A 27,662-nucleotide genomic window follows, 5' to 3' on the forward strand; every position below is an offset into this window, starting at 1 on the left:
TGCAGTTTTTGAGCCAAAGTCAGAAGTGTATTCAAAAGAAATGGGAAATATAAAGGAAGGACTTACACTTCTCCTCCCTTATGACTCTGGCTCAAAAACTGCTGTGACAGTTTTTCCAAAAACTGTCGGAAAAAAAACCAAGTGGAAACTTACCCTAGTACAGATTTTTACCTGGGGTGCCCAAACTTTTGATCCCCACTGTATCTGTTGTTATGCTCTTCAGTTAGATCCCACATGCCATTAACCCATTATTGCCTGTGTGTTCAATGCGTTCTGTACTTATGCTCAGTGGTGGTGTTATTTTTTCTGACATTAGGTAATCACTCAAACAGTAAGGCCGTTTCGCAAAAAACACTGTTAAAAACGCCCATTTTGCCGCATGACGTTTTTTTCGCGAAAAAACGCTGCAGCCAGATGTTAGCTGTAAGTCTATAGGAAACCGCAGAAACCCTTATCCACTTGGCGTTTGTCACGATGCCGGCTGGCAGGTAGTGGATCCTCTGTGCCAGAGAGGGATTGGCGTGGACCGTGCTAGTGGATCGGTTCTAAGTCACTACTGGTTTTCACCAGAGCCCGCCGCAAAGCGGGATGGTCTTGCTGCGGCGGTAGTGACCAGGTCGTATCCACTAGCAACGGCTCAACCTCTCTGGCTGCTGAAGATAGGCGCGGTACAAGGGAGTAGACAGAAGCAAGGTCGGACGTAGCAGAAGGTCGGGGCAGGCAGCAAGGATCGTAGTCAGGGGCAACGGCAGGAGGTCTGGAACACAGGCTAGGAACATACAAGGAACGCTTTCACTGGCACAATGGCAACAAGATCCGGCAGGGAAGTGCAGGGGAAGTGAGGTGATATAGGGAAGTGCACAGGTGAAGACACTAATTGGAATCACTGCGCCAATCAGCGGCGCAGTGGCCCTTTAAATCGCAAAGACCCGGCGCACGCGCGCCCTAGGGAGCGGGGCCGCGCGCGCCGGGACAGGACCGAGGGAGAGCGAGTCAGGTACGGGAGCCGGGGTGCGCATCGCGAGCGGGCGCTACCCGCATCGCGAATCGCATCCCGGCTGGCAGCAGAATCGCAGCGCCCCGGGTCAGTGGATCTGACCGGAGCGCTGCAGCGGAGAGAGTGTAGCGAGCGCTCCGGGGAGGAGCGGGGACCCGGAGCGCTCGGCGTAACAGTACCCCCCCCCTTGGGTCTCCCCCTCTTTTTAGGGCCTGAGAACCTGAGGAGCAGACTTTTATCTAGGATGTTGTCCTCAGGTTCCCAGGATCTCTCTTCAGGACCACAACCCTCCCAGTCCACTAAAAAAAAAAGTTTTCCCTCTGACCTTTTTAGAGGCTAAGATCTCTTTGACAGAGAAGATGTCCGAGGAGCCGGAAACAGGAGTGGGAGGAACAGATTTGGGAGAAAAACGGTTGAGGATGAGTGGTTTAAGAAGAGAGACGTGAAAGGCATTAGGGATACGAAGAGAAGGAGGAAGAAGAAGTTTGTAAGAGACAGGATTAATTTGACACAAAATTTTGAAAGGACCAAGATAGCGTGGTCCCAACTTGTAGCTAGGGACACGGAAGCGGACATATTTAGCGGAGAGCCATACCTTGTCTCCAGGGGAAAAAACGGGAGGAGCTCTTCTTTTCTTATCCGCGAACCTCTTCATGCGTGAAGAAGCCTGTAAGAGAGAATTTTGGGTCTCTCTCCATATAATGGAAAGGTCACGAGAAATTTCATCCACAGCGGGCAGACCAGAGGGCAAGGGGGTAGGGAGGGGGGGAAGAGGGTGACGGCCGTACACCACGAAAAATGGGGATTTGGAGGAAGATTCAGAGACTCTGAAGTTATACGAGAATTCGGCCCATGGAAGGAGATCTGCCCAGTCATCCTGGCGGGAGGAAACAAAATGTCGCAAATAATCACCCAAGACTTGGTTAATTCTTTCTACTTGTCCATTGGACTGGGGATGATATGCAGAAGAAAAATTTAATTTAATCTTGAGTTGTTTACAGAGAGCCCTCCAGAATTTAGACACGAATTGGACGCCTCTATCCGAGACGATCTGCGTAGGCAACCCGTGAAGACGAAAAATGTGTACAAAAAATTGTTTAGCCAACTGAGGCGCTGAAGGAAGACCAGGAAGAGGGATGAAATGTGCCATTTTGGAGAATCGATCAACGACCACCCAAATAACAGTGTTGCCACGGGAAGGGGGTAAATCAGTAATAAAATCCATACCAATCAGAGACCAAGGCTGTTCGGGGACAGGCAGGGGATGAAGAAAACCAGCGGGCTTCTGGCGAGGAGTCTTATCCCGGGCACAGATAGTGCAGGCTCGCACAAAGTCCACAACATCCGTCTCCAGAGTCGGCCACCAATAGAAGCGGGAGATGAGTTGCACAGATTTCTTGATGCCCACATGACCTGCGAGATGGGAGGAGTGACCCCATTTGAGGATTCCGAGGCGTTGGCGTGGAGAAACAAAGGTCTTTCCTGGAGGAGTTTGCCTGATGGAGGCTGGAGAAGTGGAAATCAGGCAGTCAGGAGGAATGATGTGTTGCGGAGAGAGTTCAACTTCCGAAGCATCCGAGGAACGAGAGAGAGCATCGGCCCTAATGTTCTTATCGGCAGGACGAAAGTGAATCTCAAAATTAAATCGGGCAAAGAACAGAGACCACCGGGCCTGGCGAGGATTCAGCCGTTGGGCAGACTGGAGGTAGGAGAGGTTCTTGTGGTCGGTGTAAATAATAACTGGAAATCTTGATCCCTCCAGCAGATGCCTCCATTCCTCAAGTGCTAATTTAATGGCTAGAAGCTCTCGATCCCCGATGGAGTAGTTCCTCTCCGCCGGAGAGAAGGTCCTAGAAAAAAAACCACAAGTGACAGCATGCCCGGAAGAATTTTTTTGTAAAAGAACAGCTCCAGCTCCCACTGAGGAGGCATCAACCTCCAATAGGAAGGGTTTGGAAGGGTCAGGTCTGGAGAGCACGGGAGCCGAAGAAAAGGCAGACTTGAGTCGTTTAAAGGCGTATTCCGCTTGAGGAGGCCACGACTTGGGATCGGCATTTTTTTTGGTTAAAGCCACGATAGGAGCCACAACGGTAGAAAAATGTGGAATAAATTGCCTGTAATAATTGGCGAACCCCAAAAAGCGTTGGATAGCACGGAGTCCGGAGGGGCGTGGCCAATCTAAGACGGCAGAGAGTTTGTCTGGATCCATTTGTAGTCCCTGGCCAGAGACCAAATATCCTAGAAAAGGAAGAGATTGGCATTCAAACAGACATTTCTCAATTTTGGCATAGAGTTGATTGTCACGAAGTCTCTGAAGAACCATACGGACATGCTGGCGGTGTTCTTCTAGATTGGCAGAAAAAATTAGGATATCGTCCAGATATACAACAACACAGGAGTATAACAGATCACGAAAAATTTCATTGACAAAGTCTTGGAAGACAGCAGGGGCGTTGCACAGGCCAAAGGGCATGACCAGATACTCAAAGTGTCCATCTCTGGTGTTAAACGCCGTTTTCCACTCATCCCCCTCTCTGATGCGGATGAGGTTATAGGCGCCTCTTAAGTCCAATTTAGTAAAGATGTGGGCACCTTGGAGGCGATCAAAGAGTTCAGAGATGAGGGGTAGGGGGTAGCGGTTCTTAACCGTGATTTTATTAAGACCGCGGTAGTCAATGCAAGGACGTAGGGAGCCATCTTTTTTGGACACAAAGAAAAATCCAGCTCCGGCAGGAGAGGAGGATTTACGGATAAAGCCCTTTTTTAAATTTTCCTGGACATACTCAGACATGGCAAGAGTCTCTGGGGCAGAGAGAGGATAAATTCTGCCCCGGGGTGGAGTAGTACCCGGGAGGAGGTCGATAGGGCAATCATAAGGCCTGTGAGGAGGTAGAGTCTCAGCTTGTTTTTTGCAGAAAACATCCGCGAAGTCCATATAGGCCTTAGGGAGACCGGTTACTGAGGGAACCACAGAGTCACGGCAAGGGTTACTGGGAACCGGTCTTAGACAGTCCTTGGAACAAGAGGGCCCCCAACTCTTGATCTCCCCAGTGGACCAATCCAGGGTTGGGGAATGAAGTTGAAGCCAGGGAAGTCCAAGGAGAATTTCCGAGGTGCAATTGGGGAGGACCAAAAGTTCAATCCTCTCGTGATGAGATCCGATGCTCATTAGAAGGGGCTCCGTGCGGAAGCGTATGGTACAGTCCAATCTTTCATTGTTTACACAATTGATGTAAAGGGGTCTGGCGAGACTGGTCACTGGGATGTTGAACCTGTTGACGAGAGAGGCCAAAATAAAATTTCCTGCAGATCCAGAGTCCAAGAAGGCCACGGTAGAGAAGGAGAAGGCAGAGGCAGACATCCGCACAGGCACAGTAAGACGTGGAGAAGCAGAGTAGACATCAAGGACTGTCTCTCCTTTGTGCGGAGTCAGCGGACGTCTTTCCAGGCGGGGAGGACGGATAGGACAATCCCTCAGGAAGTGTTCGGTACTAGCACAGTACAGGCAGAGGTTCTCCATGCGGCGTCGTGTCCTCTCTTGAGGTGTCAGGCGAGACCGGTCGACCTGCATAGCCTCCACGGCAGGAGGCACAGGAACAGATTGCAGGGGACCAGAGGAGAGAGGAGCCGAGGAGAAGAAACGCCTCGTGCGAACAGAGTCCATATCTTGGCGGAGCTCCTGACGCCTTTCGGAAAAACGCATGTCAATGCGAGTGGCTAGGTGAATAAGTTCATGTAGATTAGCAGGAATTTCTCGTGCGGCCAGAACATCTTTAATGTTGCTGGATAGGCCTTTTTTAAAGGTCGCGCAGAGGGCCTCATTATTCCAGGACAATTCTGAAGCAAGAGTACGGAATTGTACGGCATACTCGCCAACGGAAGAATTACCCTGGACCAGGTTCAACAGGGCAGTCTCAGCAGAAGAGGCTCGGGCAGGTTCCTCAAAGACACTTCGGACTTCCGAGAAGAAGGAGTGTACAGAGGCAGTGACAGGATCATTGCGGTCCCAGAGCGGTGTGGCCCATGACAGGGCTTTTCCAGACAGAAGGCTGACTACGAAAGCCACCTTAGACCTTTCAGTGGGAAACAGGTCCGACATCATCTCCAGATGCAGGGAACATTGGGAAAGAAAGCCACGGCAAAACTTAGAGTCCCCATCAAATTTATCCGGCAAGGATAGGCGTAGCCCAGGAGCGGCCACTCGCTGCGGAGGAGGTGCAGGAGCTGGCGGAGGAGATGACTGCTGAAGCTGTGGTAGTAACTGTTGTAGCATAACGGTCAGTTGAGACAGCTGTTGGCCTTGTTGCGCTATCTGTTGTGACTGCTGGGCGACCACCGTGGTGAGGTCAGCGACAACTGGCAGAGGAACTTCAGCGGGATCCATGGCCGGATCTACTGTCACGATGCCGGCTGGCAGGTAGTGGATCCTCTGTGCCCGAGAGGGATTGGCGTGGACCGTGCTAGTGGATCGGTTCTAAGTCACTACTGGTTTTCACCAGAGCCCGCCGCAAAGCGGGATGGTCTTGCTGCGGCGGTAGTGACCAGGTCGTATCCACTAGCAACGGCTCAACCTCTCTGGCTGCTGAAGATAGGCGCGGTACAAGGGAGTAGACAGAAGCAAGGTCGGACGTAGCAGAAGGTCGGGGCAGGCAGCAAGGATCGTAGTCAGGGACAACGGCAGGAGGTCTGGAACACAGGCTAGGAACATACAAGGAACGCTTTCACTGGCACAATGGCAACAAGATCCGGCAGGGAAGTGCAGGGGAAGTGAGGTGATATAGGGAAGTGCACAGGTGAAGACACTAATTGGAATCACTGCGCCAATCAGCGGCGCAGTGGCCCTTTAAATCGCAAAGACCCGGCGCGCGCGCGCCCTAGGGAGCGGGGCCGCGCGCGCCGGGACAGGACCGAGGGAGAGCGAGTCAGGTACGGGAGCCGGGGTGCGCATCGCGAGCGGGCGCTACCCGCATCGCGAATCGCATCCCGGCTGGCAGCAGAATCGCAGCGCCCCGGGTCAGTGGATCTGACCGGAGCGCTGCAGCGGAGAGAGTGTAGCGAGCGCTCCGGGGAGGAGCGGGGACCCGGAGCGCTCGGCGTAACAGCGTTTTTGAGTTTGGCATTTTTTTAATCCTTTTGGCGTTTTTTAGTGATTTTGGTCAAAAACGCTGGATTTCAAAAACGTCTGTTTGCTGAGGGTCTGGTGTTTTTTTTCACAAAAACATTGCGTTTTTCCCCCATAGAAGTCTATGGGAGTGAAAAAACGCAAAGAAAAACGCTTTGTGGGTTTTAACTTCGGCGTTTTTGCAGGCGGTTTTTAATCTTTTTTGGACTTTAGCAATCCAAAAAAGTGAGGGAGATACCTTTTTATTTAAATTTCATAGGGTAACAAAAAAAATTATAAAAAATATACATATACGGCAGGGACCTTAGAAGAGCGGCCGGCCGGATCTATACTTTAAACAGGATGATCGCAGCTGATGTCTAGAGTGACATCAGCTGAGTTGACCTCTTGAAAAAGACGGCGAAATGAGGTCGGGGGAGGTGCCGGAGCAGGACTGCGATACAATGGGTGAGCGTAATACTGTACTTATGCATATGTAATTGTGATAGAGGGACATATAGTATATTTGTTTTGGGTCTCTATAAGGAGTGACTTGTACCCCATCCCTAAAATAGACTATTATATGGAGTATTTTGGTTAACCCATCACATGCCTGCAATGTATTTACCAAGTACATAATGTATGGTTCAGCAACTGGTACCTTCCCCTCCATGCACTTTAGCATTGGAAGTTGTTATATGAAAGACTTATATCATGCATCATAGATGTTTTAATGGAATTTAAATAAAGTATATGGTTTTATTAGATCTTGAATATTGGTGAAGCTCTCTTTTTTGTTCTTTAAGTATATAATACTAGCTAAGTACCCGGCGTTGCCAGGTTTTTCCTGCCTGAACCTTGTGGTGGAGGAAAAAGCAACATATGAGGAAGTACTTGACCTCATATCCCGTCCTCATATCCCATACTCATATCCCATTCTCGTATCCCAAACTCATATCCCGCCTCATATCCCATCCTCATATCTCGTCCTCATATCCTGATCCCAAATCCCATCCCCCATCTCCCGCCTTCATATCTTGTCCTCATATCCCAACCTCAAATCCCGTCCTCATCTCCCGCCCTCATATCCTGTCCTCATATCTCATCCTCATATCCTGTCCTCAGGTGGGGCTGAGTTGGGATATAGAGATTGTAGGCCGAAAATAGAAGGAGGCGTGGAAGTGGGTAGGACTTGCAGGCCTGACCAATGCATAAAAAGAAAATAAAAGGCATGTGGCTTAACCCCTTAAGGACCAAGGATGTACCGGTACGTCCTTGGTCCTGCTCCCGTGATATAACGCGGGGTTACATGGTAACCCCGCATCATATCACGGCGGGCCCAGCGTCATAGGGAAGCCGGGACCCGCCACTAATAGCGTGCAGCGCCAATCGCGGCGCCACGCTCTATTAACTGTTATGACTGCTCAGTGCTTGAGATCCAGGCATGAGCAGTCAAGCGGCAGAATCATCGATCACTGGTTTCCTATGGGAAACCAGTGATCAATGATAAAGATCAGTGTGTGCAGTGTTATAGGTCCCTATGGGAGCGAAAAAAAAGTGAATAAAGGTCATTTAACCCCTCCCCTATTAAAAGTTTGAATCACCCCCCTTTTCCCATAAAAAAAAAAAACGACAGTATAAATAAAAATAAACATATATGGTATCACCGCGTGCGGAAATGTCCGAATTATAAAAATATATAGTTAATTAAACCGCTCGGTCAATGGCGTACGCGCAAAAAAAATCCAAAATCCAAAATAGTGCATTTTTGGTCACTTTTTATATAATTTAAAAATGAATAAAAAGCGATCAATAAGTCCTATCAATGCAAAAATGGTACCGTTAAAAACTTCAGATCACGGCGCAAAAAACAGGAGTCAGAAGATGACAATTTTAAACGTATTAATTTTCCTGCATGTAGTTATGATTTTTTCCAGAAGTATGACAAAATCAGACCTATATAAGTAGGGTATCATTTTAATCGTATGGACCTACAGAATAAAGATAAGGTGTCATTTTTACCGAAAAATGTACTACGTAAAAACGGAAGCCCCTAAAGTTACAAAACTGCGTTTTTTTTTCAATTTTGTCGCACAATGATTTTTTTTTCCATTTCACCATAGATTTTTGGGTAAAACGACTGACGTCATTACAAAGTAGATGTTACGCCGAGCGCTCCGGGTCCCCGTTCCTCCCCGGAGCGCTCGCCTCATCCTCGTTGCTGCAGCGCCCCGGTCAGATCCACTGACCGGGTGCGCTGCGGTCCCGCCTCCAGCCGGGATGCGATTCGCGATGCGGGTGGCGCCCGCTCGCGATACGCACCCCGGTCCCCGTACCTGACTCGCTCTCCGTCGGTCCTGTCCCGGCGCGCGCGGCCCCGCTCCCTAGGGCGCGCGCGCGCCGGGTCTCTGCGATTTAAAGGGCCAGTGCACCTATGATGGTGCCTGGCCCAATCTTCCAATTAGCTTAATTAGTTTCCACCTGTGCACTTCCCTATATCACCTCACTTCCCCTGCACTCCCTTGCCGGATCTTGTTGCACTTGTGCCTAGTGAAAGCGTTCCCTTGTTTGTTCCTAGCCCGTGTTCCTGCCTCCTGCCGTTGCCCCTGACTACGATCCTTGCCGCCTGCCCCCGACCTTCTGCTACGTCCGACCTTGCTTCTGCCTACTCCCTTTTACCTCGCCTATCTTCAGCAGTCAGAGAGGTGAGCCGTTGCTAGTGGATACGACCTGGTCACTACCGCCGCAGCAAGACCATCCCGCTTTGCGGCGGGCTCTGGTGAAAACCAGTAGTGACTTAGAACCGGTCCACTAGCACGGTCCTCGCCATCCCTCTCTGGCACAGAGGATCCACCTCCTGCCAGCCGGCATCGTGACAGTAGATCCGGCCATGGATCCCGCTGAAGTTCCTCTGCCAGTTGTCGCCGACCTCACCACGGTGATTGCCCAGCAAGCCCAACAGATTGCCCAGCAAGCCCAACGGATTGCCCAGCGAAATCACCAGCTGGCATACTTGACCACCGTGACACTGCAACTTCAGTCACAGATACAGCAGCTGCTGCCACAGACACAGCAGCTACAACAACCATCTCCTCCGCCGGCTCCTGCAACTCCTCCGCAGCAACCGGCCGCTCCTAACCCCTGCTTGTCCCTGCCGGACAAATTTGATGGGGTCCGCAATGATCCTGCCACAGCCACAGTCCAGTCCTACTTCGCTGAGGTCCGTGGTGTCTTCGAGGAGCCTGCCCGAGCCTCTTCTGCCAAGACTGCCCTGCTGAACCTGGTCCAGGGTGTTTCTTCCGTTGGCGAGTACGCCATTCAGTTCCGTGCTCTTGCTTCCGAGTTGTCCTGCAATAGTGAGATTCTCTGCGCGACCTTTAAAAAAGGCCTATCCAGCAACATTAAAGATGTTCTGGCCGCACGAGAAACTCCTGCTAACCTGCATGAACTCATTCATCTTGCCACTCGCATTGACATGCGTTCTTCCGGATGGCGTCTGGAGCTCCGCCTGGATATGGACTTTGTTCGCACGAGGCGTTTTTTCTCCCCGGCTCCTCTCTCCTCTGGTCCTCTGCAATCCGTTCCTGTGCTTCTCGCCGCGGAGGCTATGCAAGTTGACCGGTCTCGCTTGACACCTCAAGAGAGGACACGACGCCGCATGGAGAATCTTTGCCTGTACTATGCCGGTACCGAACACTTCCTGAAGGATTGTCCTATCCGTCCTCCCCGCCTGGAAAGACGTACGCTGACTCCGCACAAAGGTGACACAGTTCTTGATGTCAACTCTGCTTCTCCACGCCTTACTGTGCCTGTGCGGATATCTGCCTCTACCTTCTCCTTCTCTACTATGGTCTTCTTGGATTCCGGATCTGCAGGAAAAAATTTTTTGGCCTCTCTTATCAACAGGTTCTACGTCCCTGTGACCAGTCTCGCCAGACCCCTCTACATCTATTGTATTAACTATAAAAGATTGGACTGTCTCATGCGTTTCCGCACAGAACCCCTCCTAATGTGCATCGGACCTCATCAAAAATCAAAAATTGACTTTTTTTTCCTCAGGTTCTTTGGCCCCAAGAAGAGGGGGAGACCCAAGGGGGGGGGGGGTACTGTTACGCCGAGCGCTCCGGGTCCCCGTTCCTCCCCGGAGCGCTCGCCTCATCCTCGTTGCTGCAGCGCCCCGGTCAGATCCACTGACCGGGTGCGCTGCGGTCCCGCCTCCAGCCGGGATGCGATTCGCGATGCGGGTGGCGCCCGCTCGCGATACGCACCCCGGTCCCCGTACCTGACTCGCTCTCCGTCGGTCCTGTCCCGGCGCGCGCGGCCCCGCTCCCTAGGGCGCGCGCGCGCCGGGTCTCTGCGATTTAAAGGGCCAGTGCACCTATGATGGTGCCTGGCCCAATCTTCCAATTAGCTTAATTAGTTTCCACCTGTGCACTTCCCTATATCACCTCACTTCCCCTGCACTCCCTTGCCGGATCTTGTTGCACTTGTGCCTAGTGAAAGCGTTCCCTTGTTTGTTCCTAGCCCGTGTTCCTGACCTCCTGCCGTTGCCCCTGACTACGATCCTTGCCGCCTGCCCCCGACCTTCTGCTACGTCCGACCTTGCTTCTGCCTACTCCCTTTTACCTCGCCTATCTTCAGCAGTCAGAGAGGTGAGCCGTTGCTAGTGGATACGACCTGGTCACTACCGCCGCAGCAAGACCATCCCGCTTTGCGGCGGGCTCTGGTGAAAACCAGTAGTGACTTAGAACCGGTCCACTAGCACGGTCCTCGCCATCCCTCTCTGGCACAGAGGATCCACCTCCTGCCAGCCGGCATCGTGACAGTAGAATTGGTGGCGCAAAAAATAAGCAATCATATGGATTTTTAGGTGCAAAATTGAAAGAGTTATGATTTTTTAAAGGCAAGGAGCAAAAAACGAAAATGCAAAAACGGAAAAACCCCGGTCCTTATGGTGGGTGTAGCTTTGTGACATGGGGTGTGGCATGCAGGAGGGGTGTGGCCAGACTGACGCACTCACCAGGAGATGCAGAGCAGAGCTTAAAGTAAGGTACTGGAAGTCCTATATACTTGCTTGGGACTTAAGACAAAACCCCCATCTTTCACGTAAGGGGGTTGGTTAGGGTTAATTTAATTATCATATATTTTTATTTGACATAAAAGTAACGTGTACTAAGTTTTATCAAAATATCTTCATATACACACATACACACATTGGGCCTGATTTATAAAGAGTAGAGTGTAGTTTTCTTTGTGGGCTTTAATTCCCTACAATTTTTTTTCCACTGTATATACTAAGGTCTCTCTATATTTTGTACTTTTTAAGGATTCCCTAAATTTTGCTTTTTTTTTAATGATCTAATCTGTGGAGTTTTCTTCAGCTCAAATCCATAAAATTTTCTGTGGAAGACTTAGTAAATATGTTGGGTTTTTGTGAAAATGCCAGGGACACGCCCCTTTTAGGTAGCTATGCCCAATTTCCCCAAATGCCACGCCCCTTTTTGGGTTTTCTCAGGAAAATGGAGAGTTGGTTGTTTTTTTTGTTTTTTTCAGTACTGGTGCAAATTCTGGTGCAGACAATCTGCCAGAATCTGACGCACAACCCAACAAAACATGTCAGGTTTACAATAGTAAATCAGGACCATTGAGTTTATATATATATATATATATATATATATATATATATATATATATATATATATATATTATTATTACTTAGAACCAGGAGTGGACCGAAAATACTCAGGGCCAGACCAAATAAAGCAAGGACCCCCTGTGAGACTCTACCCCTGGCCCCACCTCTTCTCCTCCCCTATTTCCACCCAAATCCCTTATTCTGACCAACCCCAACATTTCAGATCATTCCCGCAGTGCCCAACCGCACAGTCTGCCCCTGCCCAGGGTCAGGAAATACATTTATTGTACAAATCCCCAATTACAAAAATTGAAGAGACCAAAGGCGAATATTCATGGTTCACCCAGATTTACAAGGCTGCCTCCGTAGTATTCAGTAGCTAATAAGTACTGTAAGGATTATGATTTTTTTTAAATAAAAGTAATTTACAAATCTGTCTGTACCAGTTTCTGGCATCAGTTGATTTAAAAAAAAAAAAAGTTTTCCACCGGAGTACCCCTATAAACACTATAGCTACTCTACTTCAGTTTGTTATTCAACAACATTATTCTATCCTGACACTATCCTAACTCCATGAATCTCCCTTTACTCTAGAAATACAATGTTATGAAGTTCTGACTGAGCCTACAGGATCTATTTACAGTAATCGATTGGATTTACCTTTGTGTACCTGGACAATTGAGGTCCCATATGGTCCTATTAGCCTATACTTTGATTATGTAAAGTAAGTAGTATTCATCTGTCTACTATTATTTCCTACTTGCTTTTTTACTCCTACCCAAACTCACCTTCCACTGATTTCCAGCTGACAGTGACATTTCCACTGCCTGGAGCTTCCTGTTCTCTGACGTGATTAAAATATCTCTTTTTGTTGTTGTTGTTTTTTTTACTGTTAATTTGTGCAATCCCCAAATCTAGTATGGCCTCCATGTTGGAAAATGAAGTCCAGTGTGCATTTTGCACAATGTATGCAATCCTTGAACAGCAGTTTGAGGGTGCATATTGTTGTGCGAGATGTGTGCGAGTTGTTCATTTGGAAGCCCAGATCCTGGATCTGGAGGAGCAACTGGCAACACTGAGATGCATTGACAACTTGGAGAGGAGTCTCCTGCTCACTGAGCAAGTACTTTCTGGGATAGAGGTGTGGGAGGATAGTGGGACAGAGGTGCAGGACAGTCAGGCAGCTAGCTGGGTTACAGTTAGAAAACGGGGTAGAGGGGAAAGTGTCAGATTGCCTCTGACCACCAGGGGGGTGTCTGCTCCAGTAAGGAGGGAGGAAGGAGTGCAGGGCAGGCCAGATAGGTACTGGTAGTGGGGGACTCTGTTTTTAGGGGTACAAACAGGGCGATCTTTCTCAAAGACCGGGATCACCGAACAGTGTGTTGTCTTCCTGGCACTCGAGTTCGGCACATCACTGATTGGGTTGACAGTTTGCTGGGTAGGGCTGGAGAGTACCCAGCAGTCATGGTACATATTGGCACCAATGACAAAGTAAGAGGTAGGTGGAGTGTCCTAAAAAATGATTTCAGGGACTTAGACTGCAAGCTTAAGGCAAGGACCTCCAAGGAAATATTTTCTGAAATATTACCTGTATCACGAGCCACACCAGAGAGGCAGTGGGAGATTAGGGAGGTAAACAAGTGGCTCAGAAGCTGGTGTAGGAAGGAGGGGTTTGGCTTCATGGAGAACTGGGCCGACTTCGCTGTCAGATACCGGCTCTACCGTAGGGACAGGCCACACCTCAATGGGGAGGGTGCAGCTGTGCTTGGGGAGAAGATGGCTAGAAAGGTGGAGGAGTGTTTAAACTAGGGACTGGGGGGAGGGAACATACAACATAGAGGGGGAATATAGTGTAGATAGAGAGGGGACTTATTAATGTAACTGGGGTGGAGTGGATGGATTTGTTAAAATAGTAAATAGGGATAGGCGTCATAGGAAGAAAAAACACACACCTTTGAATTGCATGTTGACTAATGCCAGAAGTATGTCAAATAAAACAAACTGGGCGGTCAACATACAGAGTTGTAGTCTATTGAGGAAGGATCGGCCAAAACGGAAAGGGGGGGGGAGTTTGTCTATATGTGAAATCAAGTCTGAAGGCCGCACTGCGGGAGGATATATGGGAGGGAAACTATAATGTGGAGTTATTATGGGTAGACATATACGGAGATAAAAAAAAAAGGGGTTTGCTATAGACCACCAAACATAATGGAAGAGGCAGAAGATCAATTACTTTGGCAAATAAACAAGGCAGCAAATCAGAACAAGGTGATAATAATGGGGGACTATCCTGATATAAACTGGGAGACTGAGACCTGTGAATCTCATAAAGGAATCAGGTTTCTGACTATAGCGAAAGACAATTATCTGTCCCAAATGGTGCAGGGACCTACTGGACTTAATATTAACCATCAGACCTGACAGAGTAACTAATGTGCAAGTAGAAGGACACCTAGAAAATAGTGATAATAATATAATACATTATAACTTGTTCTTCAATAAGGGAATCTCTCGAGGGGCCACAAAAATAATGAAATAATGCAAAGTTGATCAACTCAGAGAAGCCCTCAACAATATGAATTGGGAGAATGTCCTGAAAAACAAGAATACTGACACTGAATGGTAGACTTTTAAAAATATCTTCAATTCTCACTGTAAGAGGGATGGGAATAAAATGGTCAGAAATAAAAGAAAACCAATTTGGATGATTAAAAATGTTAAAGGGGTACTCCGCCCCTGGCATCTTATCCCCTATCCAAAGGATAGGGGATAAGATGTTAGATCGCCGCGGTCCCGCTGCTGGGGACCCCGGGGATCGCCGCTGCGGCACCCGCCATCATTACTGCACAGAGCGAGTTCGCTCTGTGCATAATGACGGGCGATACAGGGGCCGGAGCAGCGTGACGTCATGGCTCCGCCCCTCATGACATCACGGCCCGTCCCCTTAATGCAAGTCTATGGCAGGGGGCGTGATGACCACCACGCCCCCTTCCCATAAACTTGTATTGACGGGGGTGGGCTGTGACGTCATGAGGGGCGGAGCCGTGACGTAATGATGCTCCGGCCCCTGTATTGCCCATCATTACGTGCAGAGCGATCTCGCTCTGCGCAGTAATGATAGCGGGGTGCTGCAGCAGCGATCCCTGGGGTCCGCAGCAGCGGGACCCCAGAGATCTGACATCTTATCCCCTATCCTTTGGATAGGGGATAAGATGTCTAGTGGCGGAATACCCCTTTAAGGGGGCAATAAATGACAAAAATAAACTACTAAAACAGGACGGTAGTGAAGAAGCATTAAAAAGCCATAGAGAAAAATGTTAAATATGTAAAAAACAGAAAAAAGCTGCAAAAATAGAGATGTGAAATCAAGTCTGAAGGCCGCACTGCGGGAGGATATATGGGAGGGAAACTATAATGTGGAGTTATTATGGGTAGACATATACGGAGATAAAAAAAAAAGGGGTTTGCTATAGACCACCAAACATAAGGTAAGAGGCAGAAGATCAATTACTTTGGCAAATAAACAAGGCAGCAAATCAGAACAAGGTGATAATAATGGGGGACTATCCTGATATAAACTGGGAGACTGAGACCTGTGAATTTCATAAAGGAATCAGGTTTCTGACTATAGTAAAAGACAATTATCTGTCCCAAATGGTACAGGGACCTACTGGACTTAATATTAACCATCAGACCTGACAGAGTAACTAATGTGCAAGTAGAAGGACACCTAGAAAATAGTGATAATAATATAATACATTATAACTTGTTCTTCAATAAGGGAATCTCTCGAGGGGGCCACAAAAATAATGAAATAATGCAAAGTTGATCAACTCAGAGAAGCCCTCAACAATATGAATTGGGAGAATGTCCTGAAAAACAAGAATACTGACACTAAATGGGAGACTTTTAAAAATATCTTCAATTCTCACTGTAAGAGGGATGGGAATAAAATGGTCAGAAATAAAAGAAAACCAATTTGGATGATTAAAAATGTTAAAGGGGTACTCCGCCCCTGGCATCCTATCCCCTATCCAAAGGATAGGGGATAAGATGTTAGATCGCCGCGGTCCCGCTGCTGGGGACCCCGGGGATCGCCGCTGCGGCACCCCGCCATCATTACTGCACAGAGCGAGTTCGCTCTGTGCATAATGACGGGCGATACAGGGGCCGGAGCAGCGTGACATCATGGCTCCGCCCCTCATGACATCACGGCCCGTCCCCTTAATGCAAGTCTATGGCAGGGGGCGTGATGACCGCCACGCCCCATTCCCATAGACTTGTATTGACGGGGGTGGGCTGTGACGTCATGAGGGGCGGAGCCGTGACGTAATGATGCTCCGGCCCCTGTATTGCCCATCATTACGTGCAGAGCGATCTCGCTCTGCGCAGTAATGATAGCGGGGTGCTGCAGCAGCGATCCCTGGGGTCCGCAGCAGGGATAGGGAATAAGATGTCTAGTGGCGGAATACCCCTTTAAGGGGGCAATAAATGACAAAAATAAACTACTAAAACAGGACGGTAGTGAAGAAGCATTAAAAAGCCATAGAGAAAAATGTTAAATATGTAAAAAACAGAAAAAAGCTGCAAAAATAGAGATAGAAAGACTCATTGCCCCCAAAAAATGTTCTTTAACTCTATAAATAGCAAAAAGGTCAAAAATGAAAGTGTAGGCCCTTTAACCCCTTAAGGACCAAGGACGTATGAGTACGTCCTTGGTCCCGCTCCCGTGATATAACGCGGGGTCCCACGGTGACCCCGCATCATATCACAGCGAGCCTGGCGTCATAGTGAAGCCAGGACCCGGCTGCTAATAGCGCGTGGCACTGATCGCTGTGCCGCGCGCTATTAACCCTTTAGCCGCACGCTGAAAGCTGAGCCACGCGGCTAAAAGTGAAAGTAAAAACTGCCGGTTAGCTCAGTGGGCTGTTCGGGATAGCCGTGGCAAAACGTGGAATCCCGAACAGCTTGCAGGACAGCCGGAAGGTCCCTACCTGCCTCCTCGCTGTCCGATCGCCGAATGACTGCTCAGTGCCTGAGATCCAGGCATGAGCAGTCAAGCGGCAGAATCATCGATCACTGGTTTCCTATGAGAAACCAGTGATCAGTGTGAAAGATCAGTGTGTGCAGTGTTATAGGTCCCTATGGGAGCTATAACACTGCAAAAAAAAAGTGGAAAAAAAAGTGAATACAGATCATTTAACCCCTCCCCTATTAAAAGTTTGAATCACCCCCCTTTTCCCATAAAAAAAACACAGTGTTAATAAAAATAAAAATAAACATATATGGTATCACCGAATGTCCGAATTATAAAAATATATTGTTAATTAAACCGCACGGTCAATGGCGTATTCGCAAAAATATTCCAAAGTCCAAAATAGTGCATTTCTGGTCACTTTTTATATCATTAGATAAATCAATAAGTCCTATAAATGTAAAAATGGTACCTTTAAAAACTTCAGATCACGGCGCAAAAAATTAGCTCTCATACCGCCCCATATGCGGAAAAATAAAAAGTTATAGGGGTCAGAAGATGACAATTTTAAACGTATTAATTTTCCTGCATGTAGTTGGGATTTTTTCCAGAAGTACGACAAAATCAAACCTACAGAATAATGATAAAGTGTAATTGTTACGCCGAGCGCTCCGGGTCCCCGCTCCTCCCCGGAGCGCTCGCTATACTCTCCTCACTGCAGCGCTCCGGTCAGATCCACTGACCCGGGGCGCTGCGATACCGCCTCCAGCCGGGATGCGATTCGCGATGCGGGTAGCGCCCGCTCGCGATGCGCACCCCGGCTCCCGTACCTGACTCGCTCTCCGTCGGTCCTGTCCCGGCGCGCGCGGCCCCGCTCCTTAGGGCGCGCGCGCGCCGGGTCTTTGCGATTTAAAGGGCCACTGCGCCGCTGATTGGCGCAGTGGTTCCAATTAGTCTGATCACCTGTGCACTTCCCTATATCACCTCACTTCCCCTGCACTTCCTTGCCGGATCTTGTTGCCATCGTGCCAGTGAAAGCGTTTCCTTGTGTGTTCCTAGCCTGTGTTCCAGACCTCCTGCCGTTGCCCCTGACTACGATCCTTGCTGCCTGCCCCGACCTTCTGCTACGTCCGACCTTGCTTCTGTCTACTCCCTTGTACCGCGCCTATCTTCAGCAGCCAGAGAGGTGAGCCGTTGCTAGTGGATACGACCTGGTCACTACCGCCGCAGCAAGACCATCCCGCTTTGCGGCGGGCTCTGGTGAAAACCAGTAGTGACTTAGAACCGATCCACTAGCACGGTCCACGCCAATCCCTCTCCGGCACAGAGGATCCACTACCTGCCAGCCGGCATCGTGACAGTAGATCCGGCCATGGATCCCGCTGAAGTTCCTCTGCCAGTTGTCGCTGACCTCACCACGGTGGTCGCCCAGCAGTCACAACAGATAGCGCAACAAGGCCAACAGCTGTCTCAACTGACCGTTATGCTACAGCAGTTACTACCACAGCTTCAGCAATCATCTCCTCCGCCAGCTCCTGCACCTCCTCCGCAGCGAGTGGCCGCTTCTGGTCTACGCCTATCCTTGCCGGATAAATTTGATGGGGACTCTAAGTTTTGCCGTGGCTTTCTTTCCCAATGTTCCCTACACCTGGAGATGATGTCGGACCAGTTTCCCACTGAAAGGTCTAAGGTGGCTTTCGTAGTCAGCCTTCTGTCTGGAAAAGCCCTGTCTTGGGCCACACCGCTCTGGGACCGCAATGACCCCGTCACTGCCTCTGTACACTCCTTCTTCTCGGAAATCCGAAGTGTCTTTGAGGAACCTGCCCGAGCCTCTTCTGCTGAGACTGCCCTGTTGAACCTGGTCCAGGGTAATTCTTCCGTTGGCGAGTATGCCGTACAATTCCGTACTCTTGCTTCAGAATTATCCTGGAATAATGAGGCCCTCTGCGCGACCTTTAAAAAAGGCCTATCCAGCAACATTAAAGATGTTCTGGCCGCACGAGAAATCCCTGCAAATCTACATGAACTCATTCACCTAGCCACTCGCATTGACATGCGTTTTTCCGAAAGGCGTCAGGAGCTCCGCCAGGATATGGACTCTGTTCGCACGAGGCGTTTCTTCTCCTCGGCTCCTCTCTCCTCTGGTCCCCTGCAATCCGTTCCTGTGCCTCCCGCCGTGGAGGCTATGCAGGTCGACCGGTCTCGCCTGACACCTCAAGAGAGGACACGACGCCGCATGGAGAATCTCTGCCTGTACTGTGCTAGTACCGAACACTTCCTGAGGGATTGTCCTATCCGTCCTCCCCGCCTGGAAAGACGTACGCTGACTCCGCACAAAGGTGAGACAGTCCTTGATGTCTACTCTGCTTCTCCACGTCTTACTGTGCCTGTGCGGATGTCTGCCTCTGCCTTCTCCTTCTCTACTATGGCCTTCTTGGACTCTGGATCTGCAGGAAATTTTATTTTGGCCTCTCTCGTCAACAGGTTCAACATCCCAGTGACCAGTCTCGCCAGACCCCTTTACATCAATTGTGTAAACAATGAAAGATTGGACTGTACCATACGTTTCCGCACGGAGCCCCTTCTAATGTGCATCGGATCTCATCACGAGAGGATTGAACTTTTGGTCCTCCCCAATTGCACTTCTGAAATTCTCCTTGGACTTCCCTGGCTTCAACTTCATTCCCCAACCCTGGATTGGTCCACTGGGGAGATCAAGAGTTGGGGGCCCTCTTGTTCCAAGGACTGTCTAAAACCGGTTCCCAGTAACCCTTGCCGTGACTCTGTGGTTCCTCCAGTAACCGGTCTCCCTAAGGCCTATATGGACTTTGCGGATGTTTTTTGCAAAAAACAAGCTGAGACTCTACCTCCTCACAGGCCTTATGATTGTCCTATTGACCTCCTCCCGGGCACTACTCCACCCCGGGGCAGAATTTATCCTCTGTCCGCCCCAGAGACTCTTGCCATGTCTGAATACGTCCAGGAAAATTTAAAAAAGGGCTTTATCCGTAAATCCTCCTCTCCTGCCGGAGCCGGATTTTTCTTTGTGTCCAAAAAAGATGGCTCCCTACGTCCTTGCATTGACTACCGCGGTCTTAATAAAATCACGGTTAAGAACCGCTACCCCCTACCCCTCATCTCTGAACTCTTTGATCGCCTCCAAGGTGCCCACATCTTTACTAAACTGGACTTAAGAGGTGCTTATAATCTCATTCGCATCAGAGAGGGGTATGAATGGAAAACGGCATTTAACACCAGAGATGGACACTTTGAGTATCTGGTCATGCCCTTTGGCCTGTGCAACGCCCCTGCCGTCTTCCAAGACTTTGTTAATGAAATTTTTCGTGATCTTTTATACTCCTGTGTTGTTGTATATCTGGACGATATCCTGATTTTTTCTGCCAATCTAGAAGAACACCGCCAGCATGTCCGTATGGTTCTTCAGAGACTTCGTGACAATCAACTCTATGCCAAAATTGAGAAATGTCTGTTTGAATGCCAATCTCTTCCTTTTCTAGGATACTTGGTCTCTGGCCAGGGACTACAAATGGATCCAGACAAACTCTCTGCCGTCTTAGATTGGCCACGCCCCTCCGGACTCCGTGCTATCCAACGCTTTTTGGGGTTCGCCAATTATTACAGGCAATTTATTCCACATTTTTCTACCGTTGTGGCTCCTATCGTGGCTTTAACCAAAAAAAATGCCGATCCCAAGTCTTGGCCTCCTCAAGCTGAAGACGCCTTTAAACGACTCAAGTCTGCCTTTTCTTCGGCTCCCGTGCTCTCCAGACCTGACCCTTCCAAACCCTTCCTATTGGAGGTTGATGCCTCCTCAGTGGGAGCTGGAGCTGTTCTTCTACAAAAAAATTCTTCCGGGCATGCTGTCACTTGTGGGTTTTTTTCTAGGACCTTCTCTCCGGCGGAGAGGAACTACTCCATCGGGGATCGAGAGCTTCTAGCCATCAAATTAGCACTTGAGGAATGGAGGCATCTGCTGGAGGGATCAAGATTTCCAGTTATTATTTACACCGATCACAAGAACCTCTCCTACCTCCAGTCTGCCCAACGGCTGAATCCTCGCCAGGCCCGGTGGTCTCTGTTCTTTGCCCGATTTAATTTTGAAATTCACTTTCGGCCTGCCGATAAGAACATTAGGGCCGATGCTCTCTCTCGTTCCTCGGATGCTTCGGAAGTTGAACTCTCTCCGCAACACATCATTCCTCCTGACTGCCTGATTTCCACTTCTCCAGCCTCCATCAGGCAAACTCCTCCAGGAAAGACCTTTGTTTCTCCACGCCAACGCCTCGGAATCCTCAAATGGGGTCACTCCTCCCATCTCGCAGGTCATGTGGGCATCAAGAAATCTGTGCAACTCATCTCCCGCTTCTATTGGTGGCCGACTCTGGAGACGGATGTTGTGGACTTTGTGCGAGCCTGCACTATCTGTGCCCGGGATAAGACTCCTCGCCAGAAGCCCGCTGGTTTTCTTCATCCCCTGCCTGTCCCCGAACAGCCTTGGTCTCTGATTGGTATGGATTTTATTACTGATTTACCCCCTTCCCGTGGCAACACTGTTATTTGGGTGGTCGTTGATCGATTCTCCAAAATGGCACATTTCATCCCTCTTCCTGGTCTTCCTTCAGCGCCTCAGTTGGCTAAACAATTTTTTGTACACATTTTTCGTCTTCACGGGTTGCCTACGCAGATCGTCTCGGATAGAGGCGTCCAATTCGTGTCTAAATTCTGGAGGGCTCTCTGTAAACAACTCAAGATTAAATTAAATTTTTCTTCTGCATATCATCCCCAATCCAATGGACAAGTAGAAAGAATTAACCAGGTCTTGGGTGATTATTTACGACATTTTGTTTCCTCCCGCCAGGATGACTGGGCAGATCTCCTTCCATGGGCCGAATTCTCGTATAACTTCAGAGTCTCTGAATCTTCCTCCAAATCCCCATTTTTCGTGGTGTACGGCCGTCACCCTCTTCCCCCCCTCCCTACCCCCTTGCCCTCTGGTCTGCCCGCTGTGGATGAAATTTCTCGTGACCTTTCCATCATATGGAGAGAGACCCAAAATTCTCTCTTACAGGCTTCATCACGCATGAAGAAGTTCGCGGATAAGAAAAGAAGAGCTCCTCCCATTTTTTCCCCTGGAGACAAGGTATGGCTCTCCGCTAAATATGTCCGCTTCCGTGTCCCTAGCTATAAGTTGGGACCACGCTATCTTGGTCCTTTCAAAATTTTGTGCCAGATTAATCCTGTCTCTTACAAACTTCTTCTTCCTCCTTCTCTCCGTATTCCTAATGCCTTTCACGTTTCTCTTCTTAAACCACTCATCATCAACCGTTTCTCTCCCAAATCTGTTCCTCCCACTCCTGTTTCCGGCTCCTCGGACATCTTCTCCGTCAAAGAGATTCTGGCATCCAAAAAGGTCAGAGGGAAAACCTTTTTTTTGGTGGATTGGGAGGGTTGTGGTCCAGAAGAGAGATCCTGGGAACCTGAGGACAATATCCTAGACAAAAGTCTGCTCCTCAGGTTCTCAGGCTCTAAGAAGAGGGGGAGACCCAAGGGGGGGGGTACTGTTACGCCGAGCGCTCCGGGTCCCCGCTCCTCCCCGGAGCGCTCGCTACACTCTCCTCACTGCAGCGCTCCGGTCAGATCCACTGACCCGGGGCGCTGCGATACCGCCTCCAGCCGGGATGCGATTCGCGATGCGGGTAGCGCCCGCTCGCGATGCGCACCCCGGCTCCCGTACCTGACTCGCTCTCCGTCGGTCCTGTCCCGGCGCGCGCGGCCCCGCTCCTTAGGGCGCGCGCGCGCCGGGTCTTTGCGATTTAAAGGGCCACTGCGCCGCTGATTGGCGCAGTGGTTCCAATTAGTCTGATCACCTGTGCACTTCCCTATATCACCTCACTTCCCCTGCACTTCCTTGCCGGATCTTGTTGCCATCGTGCCAGTGAAAGCGTTTCCTTGTGTGTTCCTAGCCTGTGTTCCAGACCTCCTGCCGTTGCCCCTGACTACGATCCTTGCTGCCTGCCCCGACCTTCTGCTACGTCCGACCTTGCTTCTGTCTACTCCCTTGTACCGCGCCTATCTTCAGCAGCCAGAGAGGTGAGCCGTTGCTAGTGGATACGACCTGGTCACTACCGCCGCAGCAAGACCATCCCGCTTTGCGGCGGGCTCTGGTGAAAACCAGTAGTGACTTAGAACCGATCCACTAGCACGGTCCACGCCAATCCCTCTCCGGCACAGAGGATCCACTACCTGCCAGCCGGCATCGTGACAGTAATTTTTACCGAAAAATGTACTACGTAGAAACGGAAGCCCCCAAAAGTTACAAAACAGCGTTTTTCTTCCCAATTTTGTCGCACAATGATTCGTTTTTCCGTTTCACCGTAGATTTTTGGGCAAAATGACTGACGTCATTACAAAGTAGAATTGATGGCGCAAAAAATAAGCAATCATATGGATTTTTAGGTGCAAAATTGAAAGAGTTATGATTTTTTAAAGGCAAGGAGCAAAAAACGAAAGTGCAAAAACAGAAAAACCCCCGGTCCTTAAGGGGTTAAAAAATGATAAAGAAGAATTTATAAACGGGGATCAGGTAAAAGCAAATATATTAAACAAATTCTTCTCCACTGTATTCACTAAGGAAAATGAAATGCCAGGTAAAATACAGCGAGATAAGGTAAATTCCCCAGTATAGGTCACCTATCTAACCCAGGAAGAAGTACAGTGCCACCTACAAAAAATCAAAATAGACAAATCGCCAGGTCCAGATGGCATTCACCCCTGTGTTCTAAAGGAATTAAGTAATGTAATAGACAGACCCCTATTTTTAATATTCAGGGACTCTATAGTGACAGGGACTGTTCCCCAGGACTGGCGCATGGCAAATGTGGTGCCAATATTTAAGAAGGGGTCAAAAGGTGACCCCAGGAATTATAGACCTGTTAGTTTAAAGGGTACCTCTCATCAAATAAACTTTTGATATATTTTAGATTAATGAATGTTGAACAACTTTCCAATATTCCATGTTAATGAAAAATATGCTTCTTTCTATTGTATTTTTCCCGATCCGTCCTGTCAGCAAGCATTTCTGACTCATGCTGGAGTTCTTAACACTCAGAGCTGCCAGCCTGCTTTGTTCACAGCCAAACAGGCTGTGAACAAAGCAGGCTGGCAGCTCTGAGTGTTCTCCTTTGTGAACAAAGCAGACTGGCAGCTCGTAGTGTTTAGGACCCCAGCATGAGTCTGAAATGCTTGCTGCCAGGACTGGTAGGGAGACCCCTAGTGGTCATTTCTTCAAAGTGGAAAATTAAATAGAAAGAAGCATATTTTTTAATAACATGCAATTGTAAAGTTATTCTGCATACATTAATCTATAATATATCAAAAGTTTTTTTGATGAGAGGTACCCTTTAACCTCTGTTGTATGTAAATTGTTTGAGGGTTTTCTAAGGGATGCTATTTTGGAGTATCTTGATAAAAATAATTGTATGACTCCATATCAGCATGGCTTTATGAGGGATCGGTCATGTCAAACTAACCCAATCAGCTTTTATCAGGAGGTAAGCTCCAAGCTGGACCAAGGGCAATCGCTGGATGTCGTATATCTGGATTTTTCCAAAGCATTTGATATCGTGCCACATAAAAGGTTGGTGCATAAAATGAGAAGGATGGGGCTGGGGGAGAATGTGTGTAAGTGGGTAAGTAACTGGCTCAGTGATAGGAAACAGAGGGTGGTTATTAATGGTACTTATTCTGATTGGGTGACTGTTACTAGTGGGGTACCATAGGGGTCAGTCTTGGATCCTGTTCTATTTAATATATTTATTAATGACCTTGTAGAGGGGCTGAACAGTAAAGTAGAAATCTTTGCAGATGACACTAAACTCTGTAAAGCAGTAAACACTATAGAGGACAGTGCACTGTTACAAATGGATCTGGATAGGATGGAGGTTTGGGCTGGGAAGTGGCAGATGAGGTTCATCACTGATAAATGTAAGGTAATGCACATGGGGAAGAAAAATCCGGGGTGGGATTATGTATTAAATGGGAGAACACTTGGGACGACTGATGTGGAAAAGGACTTCAGAGTCTTAGTTAATAGTAAATTTAGCTGTAGTGACCAGTGTCGGGCAGCTGCTGCCAAGGCTAATAAAATCATGGGGTGCATCAATAGGGGCATAGATGCCCATGACAAAGAAATAATTCTACCGCTGTACAAATCACTAGTCAGACCACATAGAATATTGGTTACAGTACTGGGCACCAGTGTACAAGAAAGATGTAGTGGTGCTGGAGAGGGTTCAAAGACGGGCAACAGAGAAATACGGGGAATGGGAGGACTACAGTAAGAAAGATTATCAGAATTGTGGTTATTTAGTTTGGAAAAAGAAGGCTTAGGGGAGACCTAACAACTATGTATAAATATATCAGGGGGCCGTACAGAGATCTCTCCCATGATATATTTATTCCCAGGACTGTATCTATAACAAGAATTTAAAAGGGGTCTGGATGCATTTTTTGAGAATATACATTCTACATCTATACATGCTATACATTATACATCTATAGGGACAGAAGGTTGATCCAGGGATTTATTTTGATTGCCGTATTTGGAGTCGGGAAGGAATCTTTAACTCTATTATGAGGGTTTTTTGCCTTCCTCTGGATCAACTCAGTAGGGACTCATTAGGGATATAGGTTGAACTTGATGGACTCTGGTCTTTTTTCAACTTTATGAACTATGTAACTATGTAACTATGTGATACCCATGAACTGTTACTAGAGCCATAGCACTGACTCTCCTCAGCCAGTGATTGGCCCAGCGGGCATTTCCTATTTACTGCGACAGAGAAGCTCAGAACAGCAGGGATGTCACCGTCGGTGGAAGATGAATATATATATTTTTTGTCTTATCTCTTTACCTGAACAGCTTTACGTATAAAAACATATACTTAGCCAACCCTATATAATTATTATATGGTGTGATAAGTTATATATCATGCAATTATACAGGATCTCTCTTTTTTTTGTTGAACAGTGTGCAAAAGGATGGTGCAGGTTGTGGTCCTCAGTATGTGATAGTATATGATGGATATTCTTCTAACTTGACTAAACTTGGGGAGGTTTGCAATGATAACAATCAAGAGTTTCACTCATCATCCAATGTCATGACCTTGGAATTTGTTAATCAGGAGTCCGTTCCCGATTATGGATTTTTTGAAGCTTGGTATTTTTCACCCGGTCCATGCTCTAGAGGTAATATGTAAAATCATAGTTTAGACAAATAAATAATATACTACTTCATAAAAACATGTGACAAGTATCTGCAAAGCAACACAGTGATCTAAATAGAAATAAGTTCAAAGTGAAAAAACTATTTGTCAATGTAAGTTTGCCTTGAATATGAACTAAAATTATTTACTTTGTTGCTGGCCCCACATACAGAGAAAACGAAAACAACTACTCTGTATTCAAATAAATACATAAGGTAAAAAAATAAAAAAAAATTGTGGGTCCTCCCTCTTTTTATAATCAACCTGACGAACAATCGCTGTTTTGGGGGCTAATGCTAATCCCTGGCTTAGTAATGGACTCCGTCTATGAGACACATAAATCTGTAAAGTTAAATAAAACACAACACAGGTAATACAAGAAAAACTCACCCACAGCTCTTGTTAACCATTTTATTTAAACAAACCTGGTCTCACTATCCTAATTTCTTCTCTGTTATTTTCATCTTTAGTCCTTTCTTTAGTAACCATGATGTCATCACTAGAGATGAGCGAACTTACAGTAAATTTGATTCGTCACGAACTTCTCGGCTCGGCAGTTGATGACTTTTCCTGCATAAATTAGTTCAGCTTTCCGGTGATACGATGGGCTGGAAAAGGTGGATACAGTCCTAGGAGACTCTTTCCTAGGAATGTATCCACCTTTTCCAGCCCACAGGAGCACCTGAAGGCTGAACTAATTTATGCAGGAAAAGTCATCAACTGCCGAGCCGAGAAGTTCGTGACGAATCAAATTTACTGTAAGTTCGCTCATCTCTAGTCATCACTGTAGGAACCAGCACAGGAACCAGTACAGTATCTCAAGTGAGTCCACCTCTCACATTTTTGTAAATATTTTATTATATCTTTTTATGTTACAACACTGAAAAAAATATTGCTACAATGTAAAGTAGTGAGTGCACAGCCTGTATAACAGTTTTTAGTTTTGCTGTCCCCCCCAAAATAACTCAAGACACAGTCATTAATGTTTAAACTTTGGCAACAAAAGTGAGTACTAGTGTTGAGCGGCATAGGCCATATTCGAATTCGCGAATATTCGCGAATATATGGACGAATATTCGTCATATATTCGCGAATATTCGCATATTCGTAATATTCTCGTTTTATTTTCGCAAATGCGAAAAATTCGCGTACGCGAAAATTAACATATGCAAAATTAGCATATACAAAAATTAGCATATACAAAAATTAACATAAACGAAAATTCGCATATGCAAATGTTCGCATATGCGAAAATTCGCACGACAGTCTCACACAGTAGTATTAGAGCTTTCTTTACACCACACAAGCTGGAAGCAGAGAGGGATGATCACTGTGATGTGTACTGTGAAAAAAAAAAAAAAAATAACGAATATTCGTAATTACGAATATATAGCGCTATATTCGCGAAATTCGCGAATTCGCGAATATGCGATATTCGCGAATAATATTCGAATTGCGAATATTCGCGAGCAACACTAGTGAGTACATGCCAAAATGAAAATGTTCTAATTGGGCCCAAAGTGTCAATATTTTGTGTTGCCACCATTTTATTTCAAGCACTGACTTAAGCCTCTTGGGCATGGAGTTCACCAGAGTTTTACAGGTTTTCACTGGAGTCCTCAACCTCTCCTCCATGATGACATCACAAATCGCGTTATATGTGGCAAATA

General features: G+C 47.7%; 1 protein-coding gene across 1 annotated transcript in view; it reads left to right on the forward strand.

Annotated features, from left to right (window-relative positions):
- LOC130283131 (uncharacterized) overlaps positions 1 to 27,662 on the forward strand; it is a 91,173-nt gene that overhangs the window by 45,428 nt on the left and 18,083 nt on the right. Inside the window, exons 2-3 of the mRNA XM_056532321.1 lie at positions 12,328 to 12,457; positions 25,758 to 25,975. Coding sequence (XP_056388296.1) covers positions 25,888 to 25,975 — 88 coding nt within the window. The 5' untranslated portion in view covers positions 12,328 to 12,457; positions 25,758 to 25,887. The remainder of the gene's footprint in view (positions 1 to 12,327; positions 12,458 to 25,757; positions 25,976 to 27,662) is intronic.

The sequence above is a fragment of the Hyla sarda genome, chromosome 7, assembly GCF_029499605.1.
Source record: "Hyla sarda isolate aHylSar1 chromosome 7, aHylSar1.hap1, whole genome shotgun sequence".
NCBI lineage: Eukaryota > Metazoa > Chordata > Amphibia > Anura > Hylidae > Hyla > Hyla sarda.